General features: G+C 51.2%; 4 protein-coding genes and 3 non-coding genes across 8 annotated transcripts; 2 read left to right on the forward strand and 5 right to left on the reverse strand.

Annotated features, from left to right (window-relative positions):
* Positions 1-1,545: 1,545 nt before the first annotated feature.
* NCU06861 (glycosyl hydrolase family 43 protein) lies at positions 1,546-2,980 on the forward strand (the record flags this gene model as incomplete). The annotated part of the gene is made up of 4 exons (XM_952934.3): positions 1,546-1,743; positions 1,835-2,272; positions 2,370-2,885; positions 2,954-2,980. Exons 1-4 carry the CDS (start codon positions 1,633-1,635, stop codon positions 2,978-2,980), a joined length of 1,092 nt encoding a protein of 363 aa, XP_958027.3. The 5' UTR covers positions 1,546-1,632.
* Positions 2,981-3,634: 654 nt separating this feature from the next.
* Positions 3,635-6,816, reverse strand: NCU06862 (hypothetical protein). The gene has a single exon (XM_952935.3). The coding sequence runs from the start codon at positions 6,206-6,208 to the stop codon at positions 4,058-4,060; it is 2,151 nt and encodes a 716-aa protein (XP_958028.3). The 5' UTR covers positions 6,209-6,816; the 3' UTR covers positions 3,635-4,057.
* A 1,084-nt stretch (positions 6,817-7,900) lies between these two features.
* Positions 7,901-10,029, reverse strand: hH1. 2 transcript variants are annotated; one of them, XM_011396945.1, is made up of 5 exons: positions 9,712-10,029; positions 9,631-9,657; positions 9,428-9,450; positions 9,132-9,262; positions 8,164-9,064 (listed from the first exon to the last, which is right to left on the reverse strand). In XM_011396945.1, exons 1-5 carry the CDS (start codon positions 9,832-9,834, stop codon positions 8,658-8,660), a joined length of 711 nt encoding a protein of 236 aa, XP_011395247.1. In that variant the 5' UTR covers positions 9,835-10,029; the 3' UTR covers positions 8,164-8,657. The 2 variants fall into 2 exon arrangements, with proteins under 2 accessions (XP_011395248.1, XP_011395247.1); XM_011396946.1 differs by having other exon boundaries at positions 7,901-9,064; positions 9,428-9,657; positions 9,712-9,956.
* A 1,199-nt stretch (positions 10,030-11,228) lies between these two features.
* On the reverse strand, positions 11,229-12,168 carry NCU14158. Its single transcript, XR_897984.1, has one exon. It is a non-coding gene; the product is annotated as a ncrg25 (non-coding RNA).
* Positions 12,169-13,506: 1,338 nt separating this feature from the next.
* NCU15349 lies at positions 13,507-13,579 on the forward strand. The gene has a single exon. It is a non-coding gene; the product is annotated as a tRNA-Lys (tRNA).
* A 1,384-nt stretch (positions 13,580-14,963) lies between these two features.
* NCU15348 lies at positions 14,964-15,048 on the reverse strand. Its single transcript has one exon. It is a non-coding gene; the product is annotated as a tRNA-Ala (tRNA).
* Positions 15,049-17,385: 2,337 nt separating this feature from the next.
* Positions 17,386-19,589, reverse strand: NCU06864 (cAMP-independent regulatory protein pac2). The gene has a single exon (XM_952902.2). It carries the CDS (start codon positions 19,582-19,584, stop codon positions 17,653-17,655), a length of 1,932 nt encoding a protein of 643 aa, XP_957995.1. The 5' UTR covers positions 19,585-19,589; the 3' UTR covers positions 17,386-17,652.
* Positions 19,590-25,239: the final 5,650 nt, after the last annotated feature.

The raw sequence follows: 25,239 nt of genomic DNA on the forward strand, positions 1-25,239 counted from the left end.
AATGACTGCACAACAAAGTAATCGGAGGTTATACAAATTAAGACGAGTGGAAGAATAAGCTGAGGGTTGCTCTAAGAGCAAAGACACTAATTATTCCCGGGGTGATACCAACCAACAGCAACCGCGGCAACATAGCTTTCTCTCTTCCCATTACCATTACCCAATTCTTCAGTATCAAAGGGCAGTCAATGCCTGTGCAATGATGCAGTGGCTTGGCTTGTCGCACAACAGTCCCAAACCAATGGGTGTCATGACAGGCAGACCAACATCGCGGATACTGGAGTCGGCAATTGCACCGCATCCATCCATCCCGTCCGTCAGCCTCAGCCCGTCAAATCCTTCTGCTTTTCTGACCGACGGCGGGGCAGGAAGAGTTCATGAATCCCAACACGTCCTGCCTGGATGGGTCCCGACATCCATGGCTGACATGGAAGGCTTTAAATACCAGATATCCACGATACCATGCATGGAAACAATGCGATGCGATTGACGCAAAGACGGTGAATTTCCACGTCAGTCACATTAGTCAACTGCATTGGACACCTGCAAGAGAGACAGACAGACACATGTCTCAGGCGGCGGCCGGCTTACTGTCCACTTGTCACGGCAAGGGATGCAATGAGTGTCGGCTGCGCTGCGACGTCGGTCTTCTTGTTAGTTTCTTCTTACACCAAAAGATGAAAGAAACCCCCCAATTTTGGCATCAGCCAAAAGCATACCAAGCATACCAAGCATGCACATTGATGCTCTTTGCGCACTGCAAAGAACACGGGATTTTCGTACGGTCATGCGATGGACGGAAGAAGCATCATGATGTAAACACCGTACATTACCCTAACCCTCATACTTACCTACCCTTACCTTGCATACACCCACCAACCATCATTCACCGGGTGCAAGTCCCAACGTACCACGGAGGGTTTACGCGACTACAAGGTGGGTGAGTCCCCAAGAGGCCGGTCGGGAAAAGGATTGAGGGATCCAGATCTTGGATGCCCTTGTCTAGCAGGCGATTGACGTCTGGATCTATTTCTATTCAATCAAAAAAATCAACAAAAAAAAAAGGAAAAAAAAGGCCTTTTCATGCCTCCATAGCATCGGTAAATCGAGATGAGATGGATGGATCTCCATCGGATCTTAAAAGTCAGCCGGCATGGATGTCAAAAGCAAGAGAACCGCTGTACGTCGGTCAAATCATCTACCTACCGTTGCATCCTCATCTGGACAACTCATGATAGCCAGTTCTAGCTCAAGGTCACTAATATACAAGCAACGGTCGAAAAGGTACGCATGAACGAGACCAAATCGCTGCGTAGTATCCTGATCGATGGGACCGGGACAGACCAACAGACAAAGATGAGAAAAAAGGAACCCATGTTTGTTTCTCCACGAATTGGGACGTTTAGCAACTGGGGTCAAGGTCACTTGGATGGGACGTTGACTTTGTTGGGATGTTACACTGAAGTTTGAAATCATGAGAGTTTGCGGGGTAAAAGGGAGATGAAGATGGAAGCGAGAAAAGTCATAAAAACAACGGGGTATCCCGTCGAAATCTGCTTTCAGGAGAGATCAGTATGTATTCGCTGGTCTCACTCATCTTGATCAGAAACTGAGAGAGAGGGTTAACCGATAATGCATCATCGCAACCGCCTTCTTCTGAGCTTGCTCTCAGTCATCATGGGACTAGCCACATCTACGGCCCTCGCTGCACTACAAATCGTTCCCGGAGGGACTTGGACAGCCGTGAGTTCACCTTTCCCCAAGATCATTTTTACTATATATCTATCATTACCAAATCCCCCCCCCCCCCATACTAACCGAAACCAAAAAACAGTCCAACGGCGAACACCTCAACGCGCACGGCGCCGGCGTCATCCAGGTCAACAACACCTTCTACCTCATCGGCGAAGACAAATCCCAAGGTTCCTCCTTTTTTGCCATCAACTGTTATTCGTCTGTCGACCTTGTCCAATGGACGTACGAGGGCGCTTTACTTTCGCGGACAACATCATCAGGCGATCTCGGACCGAACAGAATCATTGAACGACCCAAAGTCATTTACAACGATCTCACAAAAAAATATGTCATGTGGATGCATGTCGACAGCAGTAACTACGGAGACGCCAAAGTAGGCGTGGCGACGAGCGATACCGTGTGCGGCAAACCTTACAAGTACCATGGAAGTTTCAGGCCGTTGGGGATGGAGTCAAGGGATATAGGGCTGTTTAAAGATGATGATGATGATGGGAGGGCGTATTTGTTGACGGAGGATGTACGTTATTTCTTTTCCCCCCTTTTTCTTTCATCCCCCTTCCTTCCCCTTCCCTTCTCCCGTAATTCACCAAAACAACTAACCCCCCTTTCCAAAGCGCAAAAACGGCCTCCGCATCAACCCCCTCACCCCGGACTACCTCTCCATCTCCGGCACCACCTCCACCCACCTTTTTCCCACGGCCATCGAGTCCCCCGCCCTCCTCAAGCTGTCCGGGCGTTACTTCCTCTTCGGCTCCCACCTAACAGGCTGGTCCCCCAACGACAACGTCTACACCACGTCCACCAATCTCTCGGGGCCCTGGACCGACTGGAAGGTTTTTGCCGACAAGGGAAGCAACACCTACGCCTCCCAGACCTCTTTTATCCTCAACTACGGCGGCCCTGGCAATATAATGTACATGGGCGACAGATGGCGCTCCTCCAACTTACAGTCTAGCAGCTACATCTGGCTACCGCTCAATATCAGCGACACCACCACCACCACCGTAGTCCTCCTGAAAAACCGCGCGAGTTGGATCCCCAATGCGCAATCTGGTCTACTATGGGCAGATAGCCCAGCAGAGAAAAGCTACGAGGGCGAGCGGGGAAGTTACGCAGGGGGCGCGAAAGAGGTTAGTTGCTCCCAGTGTTCAAGGGGAAAAGCAGCGGGGTATATCGGCGGAACTACCACCAACGGTAGCATCACCATCTCAAACATACAAAGTAATGGAGGAAAAAAAGGAGTGACGACGCTACAGATCATATACAAGAACGGAGATACGAACCCGAGGTATGCGGGTGTTAGTGTCAATGGGGGAGCGCCGCAAAAAGTGGCGTTTGAAGGGACGGCGGCGGGGGCAGTAGGGGTTAGTAGTGTCGTGGTTAAGGGACTACTAGAAAAGGGGAGTGGGAATACGATTGTGGTGAGTGGGTGGGAGGGGGCAGGATGGGGGCCGGATGTTGATGTGGTTGTTGTGCCTGTTGAGTAACGTAAAATGAGTGGGAGGGTCTAGATAGAGGGAGGAGGGGAAGGGTTTGAAGGGGTTTGTGTTGGTGTTGAGGTAGTTCAATCTTGCAGAACTTCGTAAAATAAACTAGTATGTGCAAGGAAAGCAATAATTGCTGGGGTAATCAGGTAAGGATGAACGAAAGGCTTCCAAAACCCAGGGCTGCCATTGTGACTTGGGTAATTGAGCAATGTAAAGTGAACATCAGATTGGTTGGTAACGCTGAGTATCATACTTCTAGAACACTTCACTGCTATGTGAAATTTCGAGGAGATAGAAAGACATATAGCAAATTCCGTTGTAACTATAGCTCATCACTTCATCAGGAGTTTTCCCGAAAATCCATTTTCTAGCACATCGTGAGCAATTGATCCAAGTAAACCCAAGTCAAAAGAAAAGTAGGTCATGCCAAGTGGGCGAGGAATAAATGCTGTCAATCACAACACAGCCAGGGGCTTCAAGGTCACGGCGTGAACATGTTCAACTCCCGCTATGTCTCAAAATCGACAAAGAGTCAACAATACATTCCAAACTCCAAATGCTCGCTATGTACTATACAAATTATCTTTCCACTTTAACCCCTATGTGAAGTGAAGGTACCTTGCTATATCCCCGTCTGATTCTCTCTCGCTCTTTAGTGTGTGTATGAAGACCGTCCTGTTTCCGGTCCGTTCCGGTTCAAGTATATACCATCTTTGCGTTTTCCCATTCCTGTCTGTCTGTGTGTCTGTCTGTATTCTCTTCCTTCTTCTTCTCTTTTTTCTTTACAAGGTCTTGATCTGTATCCTCAAGGCTATTCACATAGTGCTAGTAGTCCCCCTTTGCTCCTGCGCGGCCCGCAAAGCATCAACCTCTCTCTGCAACGCATCCAAATCGGCCAGGATGTCCTTAGTTGCCGACTCTCTTCTCAGCACGTCTTCCTCGTCGAAGTCCCCGCTTGCAAGCTCCCCATCAGGAAGGCCTCTCGGTTCCTCGCCTGATGCTGAAGATGTTTCCAGAAAGCGCGCACCCGCACCGCCTGGTCCTGAGGCTAGAGCAGCAGATGATTCAACAGGCGCAGGTGACTCAACGGTTCCCGTCGTAGGCGCAGGATTGCCGCTTTCAACACTCCCACTTCCCGAGACCGATCGCCGATTACTCCCCCTCGGCCGCGGTCTGGGTGGTGGCGGCGGGGCGTGATTCGGACTCGAGGCAATCGGTGCCGGAGATGCCAGTCCAATCGGTTCTTTGCTCCTCCCGCTATCGGCCCTGCGTACAGTTCCCGGTGTTGAAGGGGCGCCTGACCGGACGGACTTATTCCTCGCCGGGGGTGGCGGAGGTGCCAGTTTTCCGCTTCCACTCAAGGTCCTGCCATGTCCAGGCTGGCTAAGGCTACTGATGCTAGCAGTTTCTGGGTTGTTGGAGGAGGAGTTGGCGGGGGTGCTGGGCCGGCTACCCTGCGCTGATCCAGAGACTGGTTGAGTTGCCAGACCAGGGAACTCCGTACCCTCACCCCCAGCAGACGGGGTCGCAGGCAAAGTGATCCCAATTCCCAATCCAGCCGTAGAAGTAGAAGGCCTGGACCCATGTGTCGACCTTCTGGGTGGAGGCGGCGCCGGTGCATTCACTTGAGTGGTAGAGCTGGCAACCTTTAGGCTCGATGACCTCGAGCGGATCGAGTCTACAGACGTGCGCGTAGGTTCCTCATCTGCGCGAGACGTCTGTGGTGTTGGCACAGGTGCCGTCACAGACCCCGAGACAGACAACTTACTTTCTGAACGGCCGTGAGTCGATCGCCTGGGCGGAGGGGGTGGTTTTTTCGATGCTTGTGAGGGAGGCGGTGAGGTCGTTGTTGGCTTGGGCGGAGTCGGCGGTTGGGGAGTCGGTGCGTTTGTCTCTTGGCCCACATCCGGGAGCTTAGCGGCGGCTTCACGGTCGAATGAACTTTCCACGTTTTCCTCGCCTGGAGACTTTACCGACGGTGGTGGCAGTGGTGTGTTCACATCCGAAGGCTGTTCCGAGAACGGCGAGGCTAGAACCCGAGAAGCGCGGGCAGATGATGACGATGACGGTCTCGGGGTACTGGGCATCCCCGATCTCTCCTCGCCCTTGGGCTCCACCTTGATCAGCTTCCCATGCCTCGAGCTGGGCGGCGGCGGCGGCGGTGCTTTGCTCCTCGACGTCGCTGGCGCCTGCGCGGTTGGGCGTATGGGACCGCTTATTGATGTTCGCTGTGATTGTGGTTCCTCCCTTCCATGTTCCGAAGTCTCGTGGGATGTCCGGGGCGGGTCTTGAGCAGTCAAAGTTGACGATGCATCAGCTATGCTCGCGCCATCGGTTCGTGGTGGTTGCGCCGGTCCTCCCGCTTGGCCTGTAAGAAGGAGTCGTCTGAAAGAATCAACATCTAGCGAACCTTTGCCTCCTGGTACAGTACCGGGATTGTGTGTTGGCTCATCCGTTGGGTGTTCCAGGTCCTTTAATGTCCTTCCAAACGGGTTTGGCGGTACCTGGATGGAGCCTGGTAACTCAGGCCGTGATAGCGTCGGCGGGGGGACTTCGTCAGCCTGGGCAAACGGATCCGCGCCTTCATCTTCGTCATCACTTGAGCTACTTTCGGCCGTATCTTCTTCCACTGGCGGATTTGTATCGGGTTCTTCCTCCGACTCGGGAGATGGCGGTGGTGACTGTACGCGGACCCTTTTCACGACTTTTGGTTTCTGGAAGCTTGTCTTTGGCGGTGGTTCGTTGGACTGGCCGAGAGACTGGAGAGAGTTGCGGAAGTCGTGGCTAGACGGGAGTGGCGGCGGTCGTATAGGGTCGAGCGAAGACGAAGGCGATGTAGGAAGAGGGTCGAAGGCATCGGCGAAAGCGTCGGAGGCTAGCGAAATGGGAGGATTCGAGGTCGTCAATGCGCCGGCTTGTTTCCGCCGAAACGGGTTGTTGGTGTTCAGGGACGACGGTTGGGCCATTGTGTTTATCCTGTGTTGTCCGTGGTTGGTCAAGTTTGCCGACAGCGAGTGAGTGGGTGGGCGCGTGGACGATTGGTATGAGCTAAGTGATGGATATGCTAGCAACCCATTGTCATGTGGCGGCTATCTTTTGCATTCCAGTTCCCAATGGAAGCAGATCTGTATTGGCACACCGGGGTTGAGAGCGTTGTCGAGCGAAGGAACAATGGATGGCCGTGATGGTTCAAGATTGCTACCTGGAGGCAGTGTAGTGTAATCACAGAGGACCGGTAAGTTCGGGAAGCGGTTGCGGGGACGAGGCACAGCCAGCTCTTGATTTGGGAACTTTTGTTGGGGCGGCGCTGTGATTAAGCGAAATGTTTATTCGGCTGCCTGCCTGCCTGCCTGCCTGCCTGCCTGCCTGCCTGGCCGTCGTTGTCGTTGTCGTTGTTGTAGTGTAGTCGTCGTCGTTGTCGTCGCTTCTCGCAATCCGTCAACGTAATGATTGCGCGGCGTGCGTGGTGGTCTGGTTGTGCCGAGTGGATGATGCGTCGTCGTGAAAGTGGAATCCAATCGGTTGCGACGGTTCCCTTGGACCTCAACGGAAGAGAGAGCAAGCACTCTGCGGCTTGGATAAAAGGCCTGGGCGGATAAGCTCACTCAATCGATGGCTGCACACTCACAGAGCCGAGGAAGGTATAAGTAAACCGGTGGGGTCCGGCAGAATGACAACAGCTGCACTCCGCTGCGAGGAACAATTCATCATTATCAGGCAGTCTCACCAAGCTCCCTTTCCTCACAGCTCAGGGCAAAGTGGAAGCTACCCATTGGCTACCAAGCTGTCCCCTTATACCCTCCTCAAGGAACCGTTGGTTCTCGTCGACCTTGATGATTGTTATTTTGAAACACTTGCATTCAACCAGTCAGATCACGTCTCTTGTTAGGTTCCTCTAGCTACAGCTAAGGTACCTAAGCTCTGTAAGCTCTGTCATGTAAGCTACACTAAAGCTTGAAAAGCACGGGCCAACTGTTTACAGAAAGCCAACGGTCAATTGCAACGGTGAACCTTTTCTTTACCTTGTTCACCTCCCAAGTTAGTCTCCAACTTGAAGTGCTCCAACCCGGCAAGTTTTGCCATTGTGTCCCGTTCAACGGTGTCGGGTAGATTCCTTTCGCCGCCGCTCGCATGCAAGAGGCGCAGTCTAAAATATCAGTATGACTTTTTTTCTATTTCCAATCTCGAAATGGATCCTCCCCGAAATTCCAACTTTCGAGACTGTGCTGGTTGCCGGCTGGCGAGACGGAAGAGGGTGAAGAGAGACTGTCCTCAATTGTCTTATCTTACCTGTTGATAAGAGGTATAGTAGAAACAATCGAGCGAGGTTCAGAGTGTCACAAGCCCGTCACTTGCCATGTCTCAAAACGTTTTATTTGCTGTTCCAGGGTTTCCGGCCAGACTCGAGGCCGGCAGGCTGTGTTTTGGGTGTTTTGCCGGCAAAAAAAAAGTCGGGGCATCAAATTTGTAAACAAACCTGGAACAGGGGAGCGAGCGAGGAGCGAGCCGCCCACAACCTAACCATAGTCGCGTTCCCGCCCACCGGCCGGATCCCCGTTGTTGTGCTCGTCCCAGCCAACTCTTAGTTCGCTTCTTGCTTTTCAATCCTTTTTCACCGCACCCCACAAAACTTAGATAATTTGTTGCAATATGATCAAAAAAAAAAAAAAGTGTTTGCGAATTTCGTTCGTCGTAGCAATAGGGTATCCCTCGTGATATATTTCAGATACAATGAAGCGATTGAAGCCGCCTTCTCGCCTCTGGACTCAGCATCACTACCAGACCGCCAGATCATCGCTTCAAGGTCCTTCGCTCCAAACTTCGTATTCATCAAACCAAATTCTCGGCTTTTTCAGAACTACACTGCGAAATCGTCAGGTAGCCATGTCAAACTAAAAGGGCAAAGCGCTTGCTCAGGGTATTTGAAGAAGAAAAAGTGGTATCGTTCCAAGACGGATTATATATGCAATGCAGTATCCAAGATAAGGCTTTTTGGTGTATGTCCTTCGCTTCTTGAGACACCCTCGAAGCCGCCGGTCGCCCGTTTCCCATTTCCCAATCATCCATAGGTTGTAGCCCAAACCTACCCTCCGTTGCGTTTCAGCACAAACGATCCAAACCTCCTCAATCCCCATGAGTGATGTGTGAATCCAAGATACATGAAAGCCAGAAACAAGAAGCTACCCCCCGCGCGCGCTGTGGCGATGTTGTGAAAAAGAGCAAAACGCGTTGACTTGTAGACCAATGAAAACCCCCCCTTATGTTGATAAGTGTTCCCAAGCAATATGATTCCCCAAACGCCTTTCGAGTAAGCCCGTCACATCGCAAGTGGTGGTGAAAAAATGACTAAAGACATCATGAGAAGAGACCGAGGCGCAAAAAAAGAGACAAAAACATCATCCCAAAGGAACGAGTTTATGCCTTCTCGGCAGCGGGCTCGGCCTTCTCGGCCTTCTTGCTGGCGGCAGCCTTCTTGGGAGCAGCGGCCTTCTTGGCGGCAGCAGGCTTAGCGGTGCTCTTGGCGACACGGCCAGACTTGGTCTTGGTGAGGACGGTCTCCTTGTCGGCAACGGCAGGAGCAGCGGCCTTCTTCTTGGGGGCAGCCGCCTTCTTCTCCTTGACCTCCTTCTTGGGAGCAGCAGCCTTCTTGGGGGCAGCCGCCTTCTTGGCAGCAGGAGCCTTCTTCTCCTTGGTCTCCTTCTTGGCGGCACCCTCCTTCTTAGCGGCAGCGGGCTTCTTCTCCTTGGTCTCCTTCTTGGGAGCAGCCTTCTTGGGAGCAGGCTTAGCGACCTTCTTGGCAAGCTTGGTGCCACCGGAAGGACCTATATCGTGTGTGAGCATGCAAAGAGTAATACAAGGAGATGATGCGTCATGTGGGTGGTGACATACCCTTGGGCTGCTCAAAGACACCCTTGTCGACACCGTTCTTCAAGGCCTTGTTGAAGAGCGAGTCGAACATGTTGTCGGTGACGTTGCCGAGCGTGTTGTTGGCACGGACATACTTCTTGAGAGCTTGACGGCTGTGGTGTGCGTTAGCAACATGTTGTGATCCTTCATCGCGTCATGGAAATAAGAATGAAAGTGGTCATCGGTGCGACCGTAGGAAGGGCCCGCAAGGTTTGCGGTGTGGCTTGGCAAAGCCCTGGTGAAAAAATGAGAAAAGTAAGCAGAAAAATGGCACATACCTAGATCCAGCGCGGTCCTTGAGCTGTAGCATGACAAAAAGAAGGAATCAGCACGACTGAGGGACAGTAAAAGGGTGGTGAGTGGTGTGGGTGACTCTTGGTTGCGTGCATCATGAGAGCAATTGTCTCATTTTGCTCACCGACCAGAGAAGCGCCCACAACCAAAACACGCCACAACAAAGATAATGAGGGGGTTTAAATACCGCAACAATAGCGTCCGTGATCATGTCCTGTTTGAATGTTAGCAAAAGATGCGTTTCTCTTGGGGATTAAGTAAAGCTTACAAGGTAAGAGGCATGGGTGCTGGGGCTCTTGGTCTTGGGAGCAGAGGTGGGAGCAGCGGCGGGAGCAGGAGCGGCGGCGGCAGAGGCATCGGCGGCCTTGGTCTCGGTCTTCTTGGGAGGCATGGTGATGGATGTGGTTGTGGTTTTAGGGCTGGAGGCTGAGGATATCTTGCTGAAGATACAACTGGATGAAAGGGGCGTGCAAAAGGTTCAGTTGAGGTTGGATCGTGGACTGGGAAACAAAGGACGAGAGGAGGATGGGTGGGCTCAGTCGCGCTCGAGGGGGGAAGATTGGGTGTTTATATACGGAGGCGGGGTCTCCTGGCGCGACCGAGTGATTTCGCTGATTCTTCCCTGCCCCTGCCCCGACGGACCTCCCGTCTCCCCCTGCGACCTGGGGGGGGGGGCCTCTGTGACCTCCTGGAAGCCGCTACCCCCAGCCCATTTCCCGGGGATATGTGGCCCGTGCACCCCACTAACACACGCTGAAAGAACGAAAGAAGCCGGCCAGTGGCCCCGATTCCTGTTCCCTCGTTCCATGTCAACACGATGTGGAAGCTGGGGCTCCGGACCTTTTCCTTTTCGCTTGTCTCATGAAGGAAGGGGAAGAGACCTCGAGAGCATCGATGCTTCGTTGTGTGGTTGTCGATGAGATTTCCCGTCCCTACAGTAGGTACCTATCCTCTCGGTCGCCATCCCCATCCCCTTCTCCTTCCCCTTCCCCCTCCTCCCTCTCCCTCTCCCCCCCCCTCCCCTTGTCTTCCCGTTTCCATGGACTCGGCTGGAGATGCAGTGGTGCTGTCCCATGTCCCATCGATCCCACTTGTTCTTCTTTTTTTTTTTCCCTTTCCCTTTTCCTCTTCCGTTTCTCCTCTTTTTAGAAACCGATTGGGGTCCAGGGGAGTGCGGATGCCGATGGATGTCCATTCCAGATGGAGTCTGGTCCGGACAGATTGGATGATCCAAGGTGGGACACGGCATCATTCACTGGCCCCAAAAGAAGCATGTTCTGCCGCCCGTCACCTCTCCTCGTCGACTCGCAGGTTATCAGTGTGCCTGTGTGTGTGAGGTGGCATGGCATGTCGCATATCGGTCGGTCGGTCGGCATGGCTGGCTGGCTGGCTGGGTTGGCACAATCGAAGCCGCAGGGCATCAATCCATCCATCCCGCATCCCATCTCTCAGATTCAGTCGGTATCTCGCCCATCCCATCATCTTCTATTTATCTATTTATCTCTCTTCTTCAACAAGAAAGCAACGTCAACCAACAGGATGAATCATTGCATGGCTACACTACCTCATGCTTCCGACGACTCGACAGCAATTTGTTACTCACCATTGTTTCACTCAAGCCCCGGATGGCTGCCCGATTGCTTATTTATCAACAACAGATCCCAATGGATCATGATACATAGCAGATGCGGACCTGCTTTTAAAAAGTCGACTCCGAGTCGCTTAGACTGCTACTGACCTTGCAAATAGAAACAGAGAACAGTCCGTCTTACCTATTACACAAGCGGACGGATTCACCCCCCAGCTTGCGACACCTCGCAGCCTGGCGCTGGCGCACTCTTTCTCCTCATTTCACCAGACACCACATGGCCGGCACTACACCATCACACTCGACGAAAAAAGGGATTGAAGCAGATCCGATCACAGAGGGTAGGGGGGGCCCATGACGACGTTTGGAACAGCGCTGGCGTGGCACATTTCTTCAAACTGCATGTCTCTTGGGTTCTCGATGACTACGACGCTGGCTGGCACTTTGCATTGGGGTGCCATTCTGCCCTTTTGCTGGCCGCCACACCGTTTTGACGCTTTTCCGCTTTGGGCGACGAATTAAATCAGATGCAACAAAAAACTTGCAGGGAGTGCGGATTTCTGATTGGCCAGCCCAACCACAGGTCATCCACTTTGTACCTCTGCTTGTCCATCATGCGCACCCCACCATCGCCGACCGTCGACTCTGACCTCTGATTTCGAGAGCTCCCCGATCCCCCTTCTCGACTTCAAAACCGCTTTCCTCGTCTTCTCTCGCTTCTTCGCTCGGCGGCCCGGCCGAAATCAAAGAGCGAGAGGTTGGCCCTCTGTCTGGTCCGATTTTGACAAACTTTTTAGCGCAAAAAATGACTGCAAATGGCCACTTTGCGTCAGGACGTTGGAGGAGCTCCATGCTCGCTGCCGTCGCTTTTTGCATCGTGTTTTTGCATCTTGTCGTGCTCTTCGTCGCAACCGGTACTTTGCAGCGAAACCGCAACAGCACAACACCAACCCCTGTTTCGGTAAATCAAAGTGCCATTGTCAATTGCAGAATGCCATTTGCATTCACTTTGCAGCTTTATTTCTGCAATTTGAGCTGTAAGGGGTGCGCTATCTGCGATCGTGTCAGAAGTCACCCGTGATGGTTCGTCGCGCGATCGTGAAGCTATCCACGAAATGACCACTGTCAAGCTATTTCAATGCACCGCACCACAACAAGCTGTCTAAACTTGATTAAAGCATGCCTGGTCATTGCTATGAGTCTCTACTTGAAGTCTGTCAGATTTCTCATTCATGACTCCCACTTTCCAATGCAGAAAGTCGGTCCCAAGTTGAGAGGTATCGCGATGCGTCGAGGTCGTGTGATCACGCAACGGCACATTCATCATTCTGAGATGCACTGCATCCTCCTCAACACAACCCCCAAGTTTGAAACTCACACATCTGTTCGGCCTCGATAACCTCTTCAAATCTGCGCTTCTTTTATTTGATTTTCAGTTCGGAGTTGCCAATATTCGGGGCTGAATAGTTTACGAACGCCGCGTCATCTTGCAAACCGACGACTCAAGTCCGCGCACCACGAGGCTACCACCCACCCACCCAACATCACAACCTGACTTACACACCTAAAATACATCACAACCTACGGCTCCTTGCATGATTTGCACAAATGAAAATCATTTCGTATCATCAGAAGTCTGCTTCAGATTCATTTCCCAACTACCCCCAGCGCATAGTCAACAATTACAACAGCACAAAAAACGAGCGACACGGACCGGTCAACATCCATCCCCTTTCCTCACACGAACGTGCAATGATGCCCTTGCTAGCCTGCCGAGCCCTGGCTGCCCATCCAGGTCCCCTCACTAACAAGGCGGACCCCTATTCGGTCATTGGACCATTTCCTTATCTTATCTGTGTAAGAAAAGTCCCTGGTCAGTCCACTTGCGTCCGAACCCCATTCCTTGACTGACCGCCCGCGGCCCAGCCGCCAGCGTCATCCAACCCCACCTTTGGCCTTGTTCCCTTGCCAAGTCTTTTTTGCTTGTTCCATTTTGGGTGATGAAGCTGTCAATTCCCCACGATTCCCTTGCCTGCCGCATGGTGGCTCATAACTGCCTGCCGAATCAAAGAATGTCAGATGCTCTGCCGCAAAGGCAACGCAGCCCTACGGACGGAAGACCAGACCGCACCGCATGGACCACACCGCGCGCGGAACGAAAGAAGGATTGAAGACCCACTCACTTCGCACAACGGGCGCGGCATTCCATCCGTGGAACTTTTCCAAATTCCATCATCCCGCCCACACCCACACCGCGCGCGCGCGTGCCGGTATGATCCACACCTAGTGTAATCCACACACACACACACACCGAACTCTCGACCGATCACCGAGAGACGGGACCAGACCGCGATCCACCCACACCCAACCTTAAAGTGAAAACTCTTCCAACAGCTATCATCTAGGGTATACAAGGGAAAAGAACAAGCAAATCCCTCAACCAAATCATACAAATGGCAGCTTGTTCATTCAGCTGCCCGGCTAGCTCAATCGGTAGAGCGTGAGACTCTTAATCTCAAGGTTGTGGGTTCGACCCCCACGTCGGGCTCAATTCCCGGCGTTCAGACGTCTTCGTTTTTGCAAATTTTCTTTTTTTTTTTTTTCTTTTTTTTTTCTCTCTCCCTCTAGGTGTTGTCGTCTTTCTCTTTTGGTTCTTTCATTTGTTGACTTCAGCAAGCACTAGGTGTTCTCTTTTTATCTGCATATGTGCGCATGACTTTCTCCCTTCTTTTCGCTCTTGTCTTCAGTATCTGATGTGGAAACTTGTATGTCATTCACATTAGCATCGTGAGCAATCGAGGGATATCATCCTGCCGCGTACAGTATACCTCGTTCTTTGACTAAACACTAGGGCTGAAGTAGCTTGCAAGTTCTGGAATCTTGCATAGGTCGAGCTACCACCTCGCATCTTTGTCTTCCTACATTGCTATGGCTGTTAGCATCGGAATTATATCATCACCAAAACCCATCATGCTGGAAACCCACCTGACTTCCTACCATGTCAATTTCCAGTCACTCTTATGGGCACATGGCCATCTCTTTAGATTTCGAGTCCTATCAAAAACGGTAGACTTCCGAGTTCGGAATAAAGTGCCTGTCAAATACAGATAGCCACTCGTTCTTCGTTCCAGTAACCAATCTATTCTACATCCGGATAGAAGTCTAGTATACTGTGATGACACTCCGCGTTCGCTCACCCACCAACATGTTTCTCGTCTTCCAATCAAGTGTATCTGGTTATTTGGAACGGGATGCAGTATCAAGTCTGCTTGAATGGCTGCTGGGCTTTTCTATGGGGGATCGGTTGACGCCCTTCTCTGTTTTTTTTATTTTTATTTTTTCTGCTTGAGTCTTGCCAGGCTGACGACCTGTCAAAGCCCTCGACGAAATCACCTGTTCCAATTTGCAGACAAACTTGAAAAGGACTTGACCGAATACAACTCGGCGTGTCGATTGAGAAACATGGTCAGTAGCATGAGGGATGCTGTTCATTGTGTAGTCCAGCAATGCATGTCTTTTGGGATTCATGACACCTGTAACTGGGTTTTTCTTCTACTGGGCAAGGACCAGAGTCCATGTCGAATATGTTGTACGTTCCACCAGATCTGAAATCTGATATATTGGTAATTGTGATGAACTTGGCAATGATACTTTTCTTCCATATTGATGTCCGTTTGTTACTGTCGATCGCGAATAATTCGATTGCGCGACAACTCACTACCATTATATCACAAGTGACATTTTACCTTCCGTCACCAAGCTAGGGGAGGTACGTGCGCATCCCAAAGGTGAAAAGGAAGCCTAACAGCACAATAAAAAGAGAATGGAAGGATACATATTGATAGATAGCCAAACGGGAAAAAAAAAAGGGAAAAAGGAAAAAGAGAAACTTAAAAAAGAAAACTAAGAAGCGCAGAGCAAGGGAAAAAGATTGGACGAGCTGGGAATCGAACCCAGGACCTTTCGCATACAGATGAGTATGCTAAGCGAACGCTCTACCAACTGAGCCACACGCCCGTGTGATTGGTTGTTGTAGTTTTCTCTGAGTATCACACTTATTAGCCGACTCCAAGGAAGCCTCTAATGGCATACTCTATGTGACGCAACTACTCTCAGTGTCTATCACGTCATGGACCACACATTACTGAAGTTGTGTCCAGCATGGATGGATGCACCGTGGAAATTCTTTTGTATTGAGGCTCAAAGAACTTGGTTTTGTTCCTGGATTTGGGAGAGGAAAAAGGAAAGGGAACTGCTTGAGCTACTGGGCTATCCAAGTGCTAATTTCCAGTAGCTTCCAAACACAGGTAGACTCTTAGGTGACCTTCAGGTAGGTAGGTTCCCTAAAGGAACTTCCCTGCCGAGGTTTTCTGCCACGGTACTCAGCTGGTTTGCACGTGGTGGAGGAGGGAAGACGGCGGTTCTGTATGCTCACGATTGCCTGAGATGGATCATATGGATAAAGATGATTCGGATTAAACAAGCTTGGAAGCCTGGCATGAACCCACCCCAAAAAATATTCTAAACTTTGTCCTTTCTTTCCAAGCTTTTTTTTTTCCTTCTTTTTTTTTCTTTTTCTTTTTTCGGTCTTTTCCAATTTTCTTGTCTACCATGGAAACGAGCAAGTTACACAACCAAAGCCTGACTCAACCTTATAGAAACGATTGAGTCACTAAAAAAAAATTCTAAAGCCAAGCAACTCCCCCCCTCCCAACGAAGACGGAGGACAAAATTGCATCAGCGACAACACAAACACAGCCACTTCAATTCAACTACGCGATGGAAAAATGCCACGCACGAGTGAAATAGAAAGAGAGAGAGACGCCGCTCGCAACATACTAGCACTGCACAAGGGTCGGAATCTTTATTCAGCCCCCGTGTGGTGGTTCAGCAGATTTGGTACAGCACTAGGTAGGTACGTATGAAAATCTAAAAGGAAGAAAGAGAAAAAGGGAATAGAAGGACGAACGAAGAGAGAAAAGAAGCGAGTGGAACTAAAGCGAGAGAGAGAGATCAGAGAGGGTTGTTATGGGTTGTATACCGTACCTAGGTAAATTTGAAGATAGGTAGGTTTTGGGGACGGGGGAAAGACTGGAGGAATTCAATGAATTAAGGCGAGGAGAGGATCCGGTTGAGGTTGCCTTAGGTTCGGTTAGCGGGTTCAGCTGTTCATGTACCTTTTGAGATAACTTTTGGACAGCTCAGTACGTGTCGGGTGCAATGGGATTGATAGAGTAGAGAAGAAAGATCAGACTGGAAGTTTCCCCTCGGTACAAAACTGAGTGGCGGAGATTAAATGTCCCTAACTTACTTAGGTGACTGTTCCTTGAGATCGCATAATATAACATAACATAACATGGAATGATATAATTTGATTGCCCTCAAGTAAGATGGCAGGGGTATCTCCCCGTCCCTTTTTACCACCGCGAACTGGGTCGACCGGCTAGGGTAGGTAATCGTGGAGTTAGTCGACTGGGGCGATTCCAGTCGTACCTAATTATCTGAATACCTGTTTACTCACTAAGTGACGGGAACTTCACTGGCGAAAATCTCTTCTTTCATTTTTGTTACTATTGTCTCGGGAGAACGAGCAGCAAATCTACCTAGCTAGCTACCTAGTGCCAGGCTTCTGTGTTACTGCCGACAAATTTGCAGAGACAGCGAGAATCCAGAATGATGGTTCGGAGGAATTCACTAGAGAGCATAAAACCTAATTACTCAAAACAGAGGCCAAACACCCGGAACATGCAAACATGAAGTCCACTGACATTAATCACTATCACCAATTAGCACTGATATCTGAGACGGAGATGGCTGATAGATACTATTGACTCATGGATGACTGACTGCCGGGCACCAGCGCTCTTGCTCTTTTGAAATTCTTCTCAGCTCCCGATGGATGCCATCGACATTCACGCTCCTAGCTCCTAGGTTCAGTTATTCAATTGAAAAGGGGAGTCCGTCCGTCTCTCGGTCTCAGGTCTCAGGTCTCGCCAAAGTTCCCTCTCACTTCGATTGACTTCAGCAGCAGCAGAGCGCTCTCCCTTTCTCTCCAATGAAACTTCCTTCCCTTCTTGAACGTTTGTTGGAAATAAATCCAGTGTCCTTTCCTATGATGAACCAGACCATTGAAACCAAACCGAACGAAACCAAAAGAACAGAGGACAAAAACAAACAAACAAACAAACAATGACCGTAAACTCCCATGATTGTGCAAAGCGTCGGATGGATCGATAAATGCTAGTATTTGCCCTACCATAGTAACGCCTTTCCCCTTTCCCCTTTCATTTGCCCGAATGACCTTGACCATTGATTGAACCCTTTTTGATCTTTGAAAGAAAAGAATGAACCGTAAAAAGAAAAAAAAAACATGATAACAGAACCGTTACCTGATCCTGAAATATGATGAATGGATCCTAATAGGATGGGAAAACAAACCAAGAAAAGAAATAAACACCAAATACTCCAGATCCAGATCCAGATCCCCTCCCCCCCCCAGATTGTTGCTATTTGAAACCATTGGTGAAAAAAAAAAAAACGAAGAATCAAAATCGAACGGAACATGCCGGATGCATGCATGCCATGCATACCCTAGCACAACCCCTTCCTTGAAAGTGCCACCTAAGTGCATAAATTCCTATTCAACGCCTTCAAAGCTTCATAAGCCTTATCATCCGGCGCCGCAGCCAATCCACCACCGTGCCCAACAAGCCCAAGCCCATGCGGTGGCGGCGGCGGCGGCGGCGGAACACCCACACCCAGCCCACGAGGACTCCCCAGTGGACTCCTTGCACCATTACTCGCACCAGCAGGCGTAGCTCCCCCATTCGACAATGATGATGATTCCGTCTTGACACCAACACCAACGCCATTCGGATTCGGCGGCGGAAGCAAAATAGCGCTTAGACTAGGTCTCGTACTTGCAGAAATGATGGGGCTGGTGGTGGTGGTGGTGTGTCCGTTTTGTTGCTGTTGTTGCTGTTGTTGCTGTTTCTGTGGTGATGGTGCAGCCAACGGAGGGTGTAAAGTCAACGGCGACAATACGGGCTTCAGACTCGGCGGCGCTCCTCCCTCCTGATGATGATGATGACGAGGGGATGATGACATGCCGTTGGAAGTAGTTGGTGGCAGAGGAGGGGTAGGGACAGATCCTGACCCGGAAAAGGGCGTACCGTTGCTGGCTGCGTTCTGCTGCTGCTGCTGTTGCGGAGGGGGGAGGATACTACCGCCTGTGCTGTGGGCTAGACGGAAATCGAGGTTGAGTGTCTCGCGGGCGGCGGCCATTAGTTGTTGAGACTTTGGGGAGTCGATGGGTGCGATTCTCGGGTGTTGTTGTGGTTGTGGTTGTTGGTGTTGGAGTTGCTGCGGTTGATGCTCGGGGTGTTGAGCGTCGGATGGTAGTTGAGGGGAGGGGAAGTGGTGGTGAGGAGGTGGCGGTCCTTGATGATGATGGTGCATGGGTTGTTGTTGACTCGGATGGGGTGGGCCTTGGTGGTGGTAAGGTGGTTGTTGATGCTGCTGAGGGGGTGGCGGCGGCTGTTGTTGTCGTTGATGGAGATAGTGGTAAGCCGGTGGCGGGGGCTGAGATAGCGGCGGCGGATAAGGGGCTTGAACGGCATGCTGATGCGGATATGGCTGCGGTTGCGGTTGCGGGAGCTGGATGCCGGGCTTACCGGCTGGTGGAGGAGGCAGGGACGCCATGTGGTGTTGAGGAGGAGAGAAATTTTGGGGGTGGTGAGCATAATGCGGTGGCGCGTGCGGAGGAAGACCGTCGGGATGATATGGCTGTCCTGGGGGGTACGGGGCGGGATGGCCGTTGTAAGGAGGTGTCGCGACCGGAGAGATGGGTCCCCAATAGCCAGGGCCGGGCGGAGGGGCATGAACATTGGGGTCATAGGGCTGATGATACGGGGGCGGAGGGTTCCTTGGATGCGAATATGGCGAGTGTCGCTGCATGGGACCTCTCGTCGTCACCGGCACCGAAGATTCGCTAACACTGGACTCGGGGTAGATGCCCTTGGGGATGGTAACGTGCCTAAGGGCTGGATCACTCGATGGATCGGGCAGGTTGGCTGGACCCCGGCCGTCCCGGGCATAGTAGGATATGAGGTGGAGGTGTTGGCCGTGAGAGGTGGTGATGCTAAATGACTGCTTCATGAGCCCGTCCGCCTTGTACCTGTAGCCTTCGTGGTGATCGTCCGAGCCCCGGTCCTCGTCACTAGCGCGGGCCGAGTCTGGAGTCCTCCCTGCGTTCCTCCGGCCACCGAATCCTGCCCTCTTTCCCTCCATCTCCCGGTAGGTAAGGAAACTCCCGGATACACGGCTGGCGCTCCATGACTTTCCATCGGTCCATCTCCGCATGCCGGCTTCCCTCTCATCCCAGACAAAGACCGAGCCCGGTCGAATGGCCTGACGCTCTTTCTCGGATAATCGGCGTTGTACTCGGGGCAGGGTGCCTACTCGGCAGGCCTCGAACAGCTTGATGGCGTCGGCGGTTGTACGGACGCTCCCGTAATAGGTTTCCATGGACATATTCGGATGATGGCGCGACATTTTGGGGCGACGCGGCGGTTATGTGATCAGCCTAAGTCTAGAAAATATGTTTGTCAGGGTGGATAGCGGTGGGAGCCTGTCGATATTTAAAGCGAGCAAGCCTCACTAAGGTTGAATGAGCTAATACGATAAAGCTCCACCGCGGCAACAAACGGATCTCGGACAGATTAAGTTTCGTCCAGCCAGGATCCGGATTTAAGGCCCCAGCGTCGAATACCAAAAGATGATGGATGGTCTTGACTTTGGGCGGCAACCCAAAAAGGTCCACCGGAAATCTTGGCTGTGGGGATCGATCCCAGTCGTGATATCTCGGGAGTCGAGGCGGCTGTTTGGCGAGTTCTGTTTTGAGCGTGTTTTGTTTTGTAAAGTGGTAAACTTGACTATTGGTGTAATCTGAGACGATTCGACACCCCTTGGGGGTGGGGGACAGGATACCTGCTCTTGGCAAATCGTAAGGGTTAGTGTGTCTTGTTTTTTCCTTTCTTTTTAAATCGACTGTGAATTTTACGTTGCAAGTGAAAAGAAGCTTAAATCTAGTGCAGTGGTGTGCGTGCGTGTGGGCTTGAGCGTTTCGACCGTCGAGGCGGCGTAAGGCATTACCACCTTCACGGGGTTCCGCATGACAAGCTCAGATGGCCATCCTTGAAGGGACTGTGGACCACCCATGTGAGGTACTCCGTAGCACCATATGACACCGACCACCGGCAAGTCATCTCGAATGGGTAGTGAGCTTGCGAGTAACATGTGTTCAAGTAAAGGCAACTCTGTTTGGAATTTTACAGGTGCCTGTCCTGCCATGCCATGTTGTGGCTGTGATGTGTAAGGTCGTCTACTGCCCATTATAGAGGTGTCCTGTCATCCGTCATACTGCTCTACCATAGTGTAGCAATGCCGGGCGGATTTGACGGGAATAGCCCCTCGGCTAAGATTCGGAATTACGGTGAAGAAGGGGTGTGATGGGGCAGGATCGAGGTGGAAATAATAAGAAAAGGAGCTTAGGTACCTGCAGGTTTTCTCGATCGTAGATTGTTGCGAAGAGATCGAGGTTACGGTGTCCGAGGTTGTTGAGTGGCCTCCACTTGATGTTCCCTTTTCCCGACTGCTGCCTGTGGCTGGCGAGTCATGGGAAAACTCACAAGTATCTTGAACCCTCGGAAACTTTCCAAACGGGTAGTCGTAGTCAACGGTGGTTAGTGTTGTTGCTGTTTTGCGCCGAGACAATGTTAATTTCAAATAAACGTGGTGGTCTATAGAAGCGACTCGAGATTGGCGACGTGAGATTTCCAGGAATCGTGAAAAGAGAGGATTGTCAGATTGTTGAAGGGATCGCTGGTTGGTCTCGGGCGATTTAGAGTTGGCTGCTGCTCGTCTTTCATTTCAGGCAGTGAATGTTGTGGAAAACGAAGGTTCCAGATTGCAGACTGTCAGTCACTCATCGCCGGTCGCAGCAACCAACGAACTGGGTTGAACCTGTGACGCTCGGTTCAGACGGAGAGGTTCGGACACTTTGTTGGTTGCGTTGGCTCTTCTCAGTTGGGGCCAGGTCCCCAGTCTTTCAGAAAGCCAAGTGTTGAAAGTGGAAATAAAACATTTTAGCTTGCGACTTGTCGAGCCGCTTGGCGGACTGGTTGGGGGATCGGCTGCAGGTCGATGACGACGCCAGCCAATGGCGCATGTCTCGGAATGTGGGAGACGGAGGGAGGGAGGGAGGGAGACTTCATGGAAGAGCAAGGTACCCTGAAGGTACCCTCTTTTTTTCGTCTATTATTCTTTATTTATTTATCTTTTATTATTTTCTCCCTTGATCGTGTCTTCCAGGGAGCTACGGTACTGACGGGGGTGACCGAAAGTCAAAAGTCAAGCTTTCTTCAAGGTTCTGGTTCTGGTTCTGTTTGTTGGACGATGCAAGGCGGCGTGGTGAATGTACGTGTGTATCTTTGGTATTTTTGATACATGGGGATGAACGAAAGGCTGTAACTGCTGTAATTCCTCAAAGCTACTCAGGTACTGATCTGCTGCCTCTATCAACTCGGAGCCTCAAAGGCGCATCTCTCGAGATGGCAACCTGAGATGTTCTGCTATCCCAATACCCCGCCGGGTCGGGTGCCCGTTCGCTTGCGTTTGTGCGTTTGTGCGTTGAGGTTGACGCAAGCTCAAGGTTTTTTTTTTTAAGGTGACGATTGAGTTGCGGTTGGAGATGATGATGGGATGGATGGATGGGGGTGGCGGCTGAAAGTGGGCCCATGTAGCTGCCGGCTTTCCATCCGTTGTTCATCAGCGCCTGCACCTCCCTTATTCACTAAAGCGAAGCCCTAGAGCCTGATATTGATGTCCTTGCCTGCTGACGAACTTAGGTACACTGCAGCATACCATCACTAACCTAAGCAAACGCGGCACCTCTGGCTGTTATTTCCACGCAGGCAGCCACCATACTGGGCTTACGATAGATAATACTGTAGTAACATCCTTCGGCGAACATTGAACCGAAGGAGGGAAACAAATAAACACCGGCCTAAACATTCCCGGCATAGCTACCTGAAAGTTTAGATACACCGTGATAACTTATTTCAGTTAGTTACGGTCTCGCCAACCAGCGAAATTTGTTATCTAAACTAAACTACAGTATCCCCAGCTAGACCTCCGCGTTAGCACCATCACAGCCTCAACGAAACAAAACCAGCGCTATCCAGAATCGGGCAGTTGGTAACGTGTAGTTTATTTCCAAGCCATTAGCCAACAAGCCTATCTCCCCCAACTGAATGAGCTATGTATCGTTAGTTGATTCGTACCAACGAGATCGCCCCCCGGTCACCTTCAAAATATAGTAATCAAAATCAGGGGTCGGTACTTGAACTCGCTGCAAGCTACACCACATTTGTCTGTACGTTGGTTGGGGCGACATTACATCCGCTCTGCAGCCCGCTTACATACTACATATAGTAGACGCTTGTTGCCCGCGCTCCCTGTGCCCTGCCCTGTGGTGGCAGCAGTTGGTGGTGATCTCCCGTCAGTCAGCGCCTCGCAGCAGGCCTTCACTTTACATGCCGTATGCTGTATGTACAAGTATCCTGGTGTATGGACGGGATTGATGGACAGATGGATAGACACATGATGATGGCACACAAAGTGCAACAAGCGAATAACCGGAGAGTTTTGTTGGTAGGTTGGTCGTGAGATTTGTCGGTTGGTTTAACCTACCTAATCAAAGAGGTAATCGATCTTTCTTGCTTGGGCCGGACATCAGTCAGTCAAGTCAAGTCATCCAGGCAAGCAACCACCCTTTTCTTTGACTTGCATCGCACAGCTGTCACCCTCAACCATGTCGGTATGCTTGTTCCCTTGATGTTGTGCTACCGCTTCGTAGCAGGTATGCCGTGCAGTGTGTATGGTATGTACATTGCCCAACGAGCCCCGTGTCAAAGGACGACAACACTGGTCAGCAGTCACGCAATCGGCAATAGAGATAACCAACACGAGCCGTGTTGGCACGGCCGCAGCAATATCCAATTCTCTCCCAACGAGCCTACAAAAAAAGAGAAAGGGGGTGTCACACGGACGGGCAGTCAGTTTGTCCGTTCGTTCGTTCGTTCGTTCCTGTTGGCTCTTGTTATTGACGAACAATCCATCCATCTCGCTTTTTTCCAAAGCCAAATTCGAGGCCAAGGAGCCCAGCTAATGCTTGGTCTGCTTGGCCGGAGCTTATAGCCTTGGCTTTGGGGAGGGGTAATCTTCGGCTGAACAAGACGGGACGCAAGGGGAGGGAACATCAAAACAAAGGGAACAAGCAGTTGGGAGAAGGGGCCTTTTTCGAGCAGCAGAGAGCGGCAGAAGAAGGAAAAAAAAGCGGCGCCCTTCAGTGCAACCAAGTGGGACCCCTGCACCGGCGGAATTGACATGGGAATATCATCGGAAAATCAAGCTTATTTTTCTGCGACGCTTGCAACGCTTGTACGTAACGCTGACAAGGCCTGGAATGGGTCGGACTGGGCATTTCTTGGTGGTTGTTTGGAGTCGAGTGCCCCATCTGGTGTCCATCCCGTCGAACCCGCTTCGCCAACCACGCAAAGGTCCAGTGTGTGCTCTGATAATATCCGGGGGTCCAGGGAGGAGTCGAGACGGGCTTGGCGATGCTCCGGAATAAGCTCGGTGGGACGACTCGTGACTTGTTTCGCCATTTTCCCTTCCCCTTTGCTGCTTTTTGGATGACTGTGACGGTGGTGGTGCCCCTCCCCCTTATTTTCTTGTCATGGCGTAATCTGCCACTTTGCTGTGGTGTAGCGAGCAATGCAGATTCCCGGCCACAATCTCCTGGGAACTTGACCCTTTTTCCTTCGGCCGTGTGTTTGGAAGTTGGAGACGGTGACGGCAAGTGGAATGTCGGGAGCCGAAGAAGCGAGAGTGATACGACCACAAGACCATCGAGGTACCCGTGGAATACTACGTACCCGTGGAATACGTGCGGAATGTTCGGGCATTGATTAATCCACAATAAGGACAAGAGAAGATTTTGAAGCAATTCTCTACACGGCGGCCCAGGGCAGGACCATGTTGAACGTCCGTGCTTCAGTTGCTTTGGACCTAGTTTTGTCGGGTACGTACACTGCTCTTCCTCGTAGGTACTAACTGCTACACCCACCCTCCACCGTCACGACCGGCGTGGTCTCCACTGAAAATGTCCTGTCGGTCAGTGTTGACATTTTTGGGAGAAATCATCGGTGAATTTTTTTCATTTTCGTCTCGCACAACTTTGTTTTTTCTGTCATCTGTTGATCCGCGTGCCCCGGCCTTCCATGTGTTGTCGTTGTCTCTGTTGTCCTTGATAGATGGGTGTACTTCGTTGTGGGAGTACCTGTGTGTAAAAAGGTCCCTTCCCCGAGTGGAAATCACAAAATGCTGAATTAAACGTTAACTTTGTGGAGTCGCACTTCCCATTGTGTCAGTTGCAAGAGTGGACTCTCCATTTCTTGGCGTATCCACAGACTGCATGTAGAAAAGCTTGGCGGTTCTGAACGGAACTTGGCGGCAGTTGGAAGGGGAAGGTGGGACTCGGTCCAGGGCTCAAGGCTGTCATGAGAGCAACAGAAAAAAAAAAACAGATTTTGCTCCGCTTCCCCAAGAATGCCCACTCTGTGCCTCCAGCTCGGCCGATTCAGCCCTTGAACAACGCGAAACGTTCAACGTGTTGTTTTGCGATAGCCCGAGCCGCAAGGCCGAGAAACAGAGAGGTATCCACCATTCCGTGTCAATCAGGTACGTGTACGCACAACTGGAAGGTGACGACGACGACGACGACCGACTCGGAGGGGTACCAAGTTTAGTACATGTAATTCTGCCACCCGTTACCGTACCATACGATACACTACACCACACCACATACCTTACCAAGAATCGGCCAAGAAGAGGAGTCTGGTTAAGCATGATTTTAAGCGTCAATGTCACCATCTCCATTGGCCGTCCTGTCCGTACTAGCAAGTCAGGTACCCACGGATCCGAGCGTCCGATTGTCCCGATAGCGGCCTCTACACTAATTGTGACGGCATGACGGCATTTCTGTCGCTTATTTCATTAGAAAGACAGACAGCGAGTTCGGGGCTTTCACTTCAACTCCAAGACAGCGCCGAGCCAGCCATCTGACGGCGGCAACACCAAGACGCA

Source organism: Neurospora crassa, linkage group VII (assembly GCF_000182925.2).
Source record: "Neurospora crassa OR74A linkage group VII, whole genome shotgun sequence".
NCBI classification, from domain to species: Eukaryota; Fungi; Ascomycota; class Sordariomycetes; order Sordariales; family Sordariaceae; genus Neurospora; species Neurospora crassa.

Excerpts from the sequence above, each read along its gene's own strand:
- NCU06862 (XM_952935.3), bottom strand. The coding sequence starts at position 6,208 with ATGGCCCAACCGTCGTCCCTGAACACCAACAACCCGTTTCGGCGGAAA.
- NCU06864 (XM_952902.2), bottom strand. The coding sequence starts at position 19,584 with ATGTCGCGCCATCATCCGAATATGTCCATGGAAACCTATTACGGGAGC.
- hH1 (XM_011396945.1), bottom strand. The coding sequence starts at position 9,834 with ATGCCTCCCAAGAAGACCGAGACCAAGGCCGCCGATGCCTCTGCCGCC. Across the intron at positions 9,658-9,711 it reads GCACCCATGCCTCTTACCTT|GACATGATCACGGACGCTAT; the intron begins GTAAGCTTTACT and ends ACATTCAAACAG. Across the intron at positions 9,065-9,131 it reads TGTCTTTGAGCAGCCCAAGG|GTCCTTCCGGTGGCACCAAG; the intron begins GTATGTCACCAC and ends CACACGATATAG.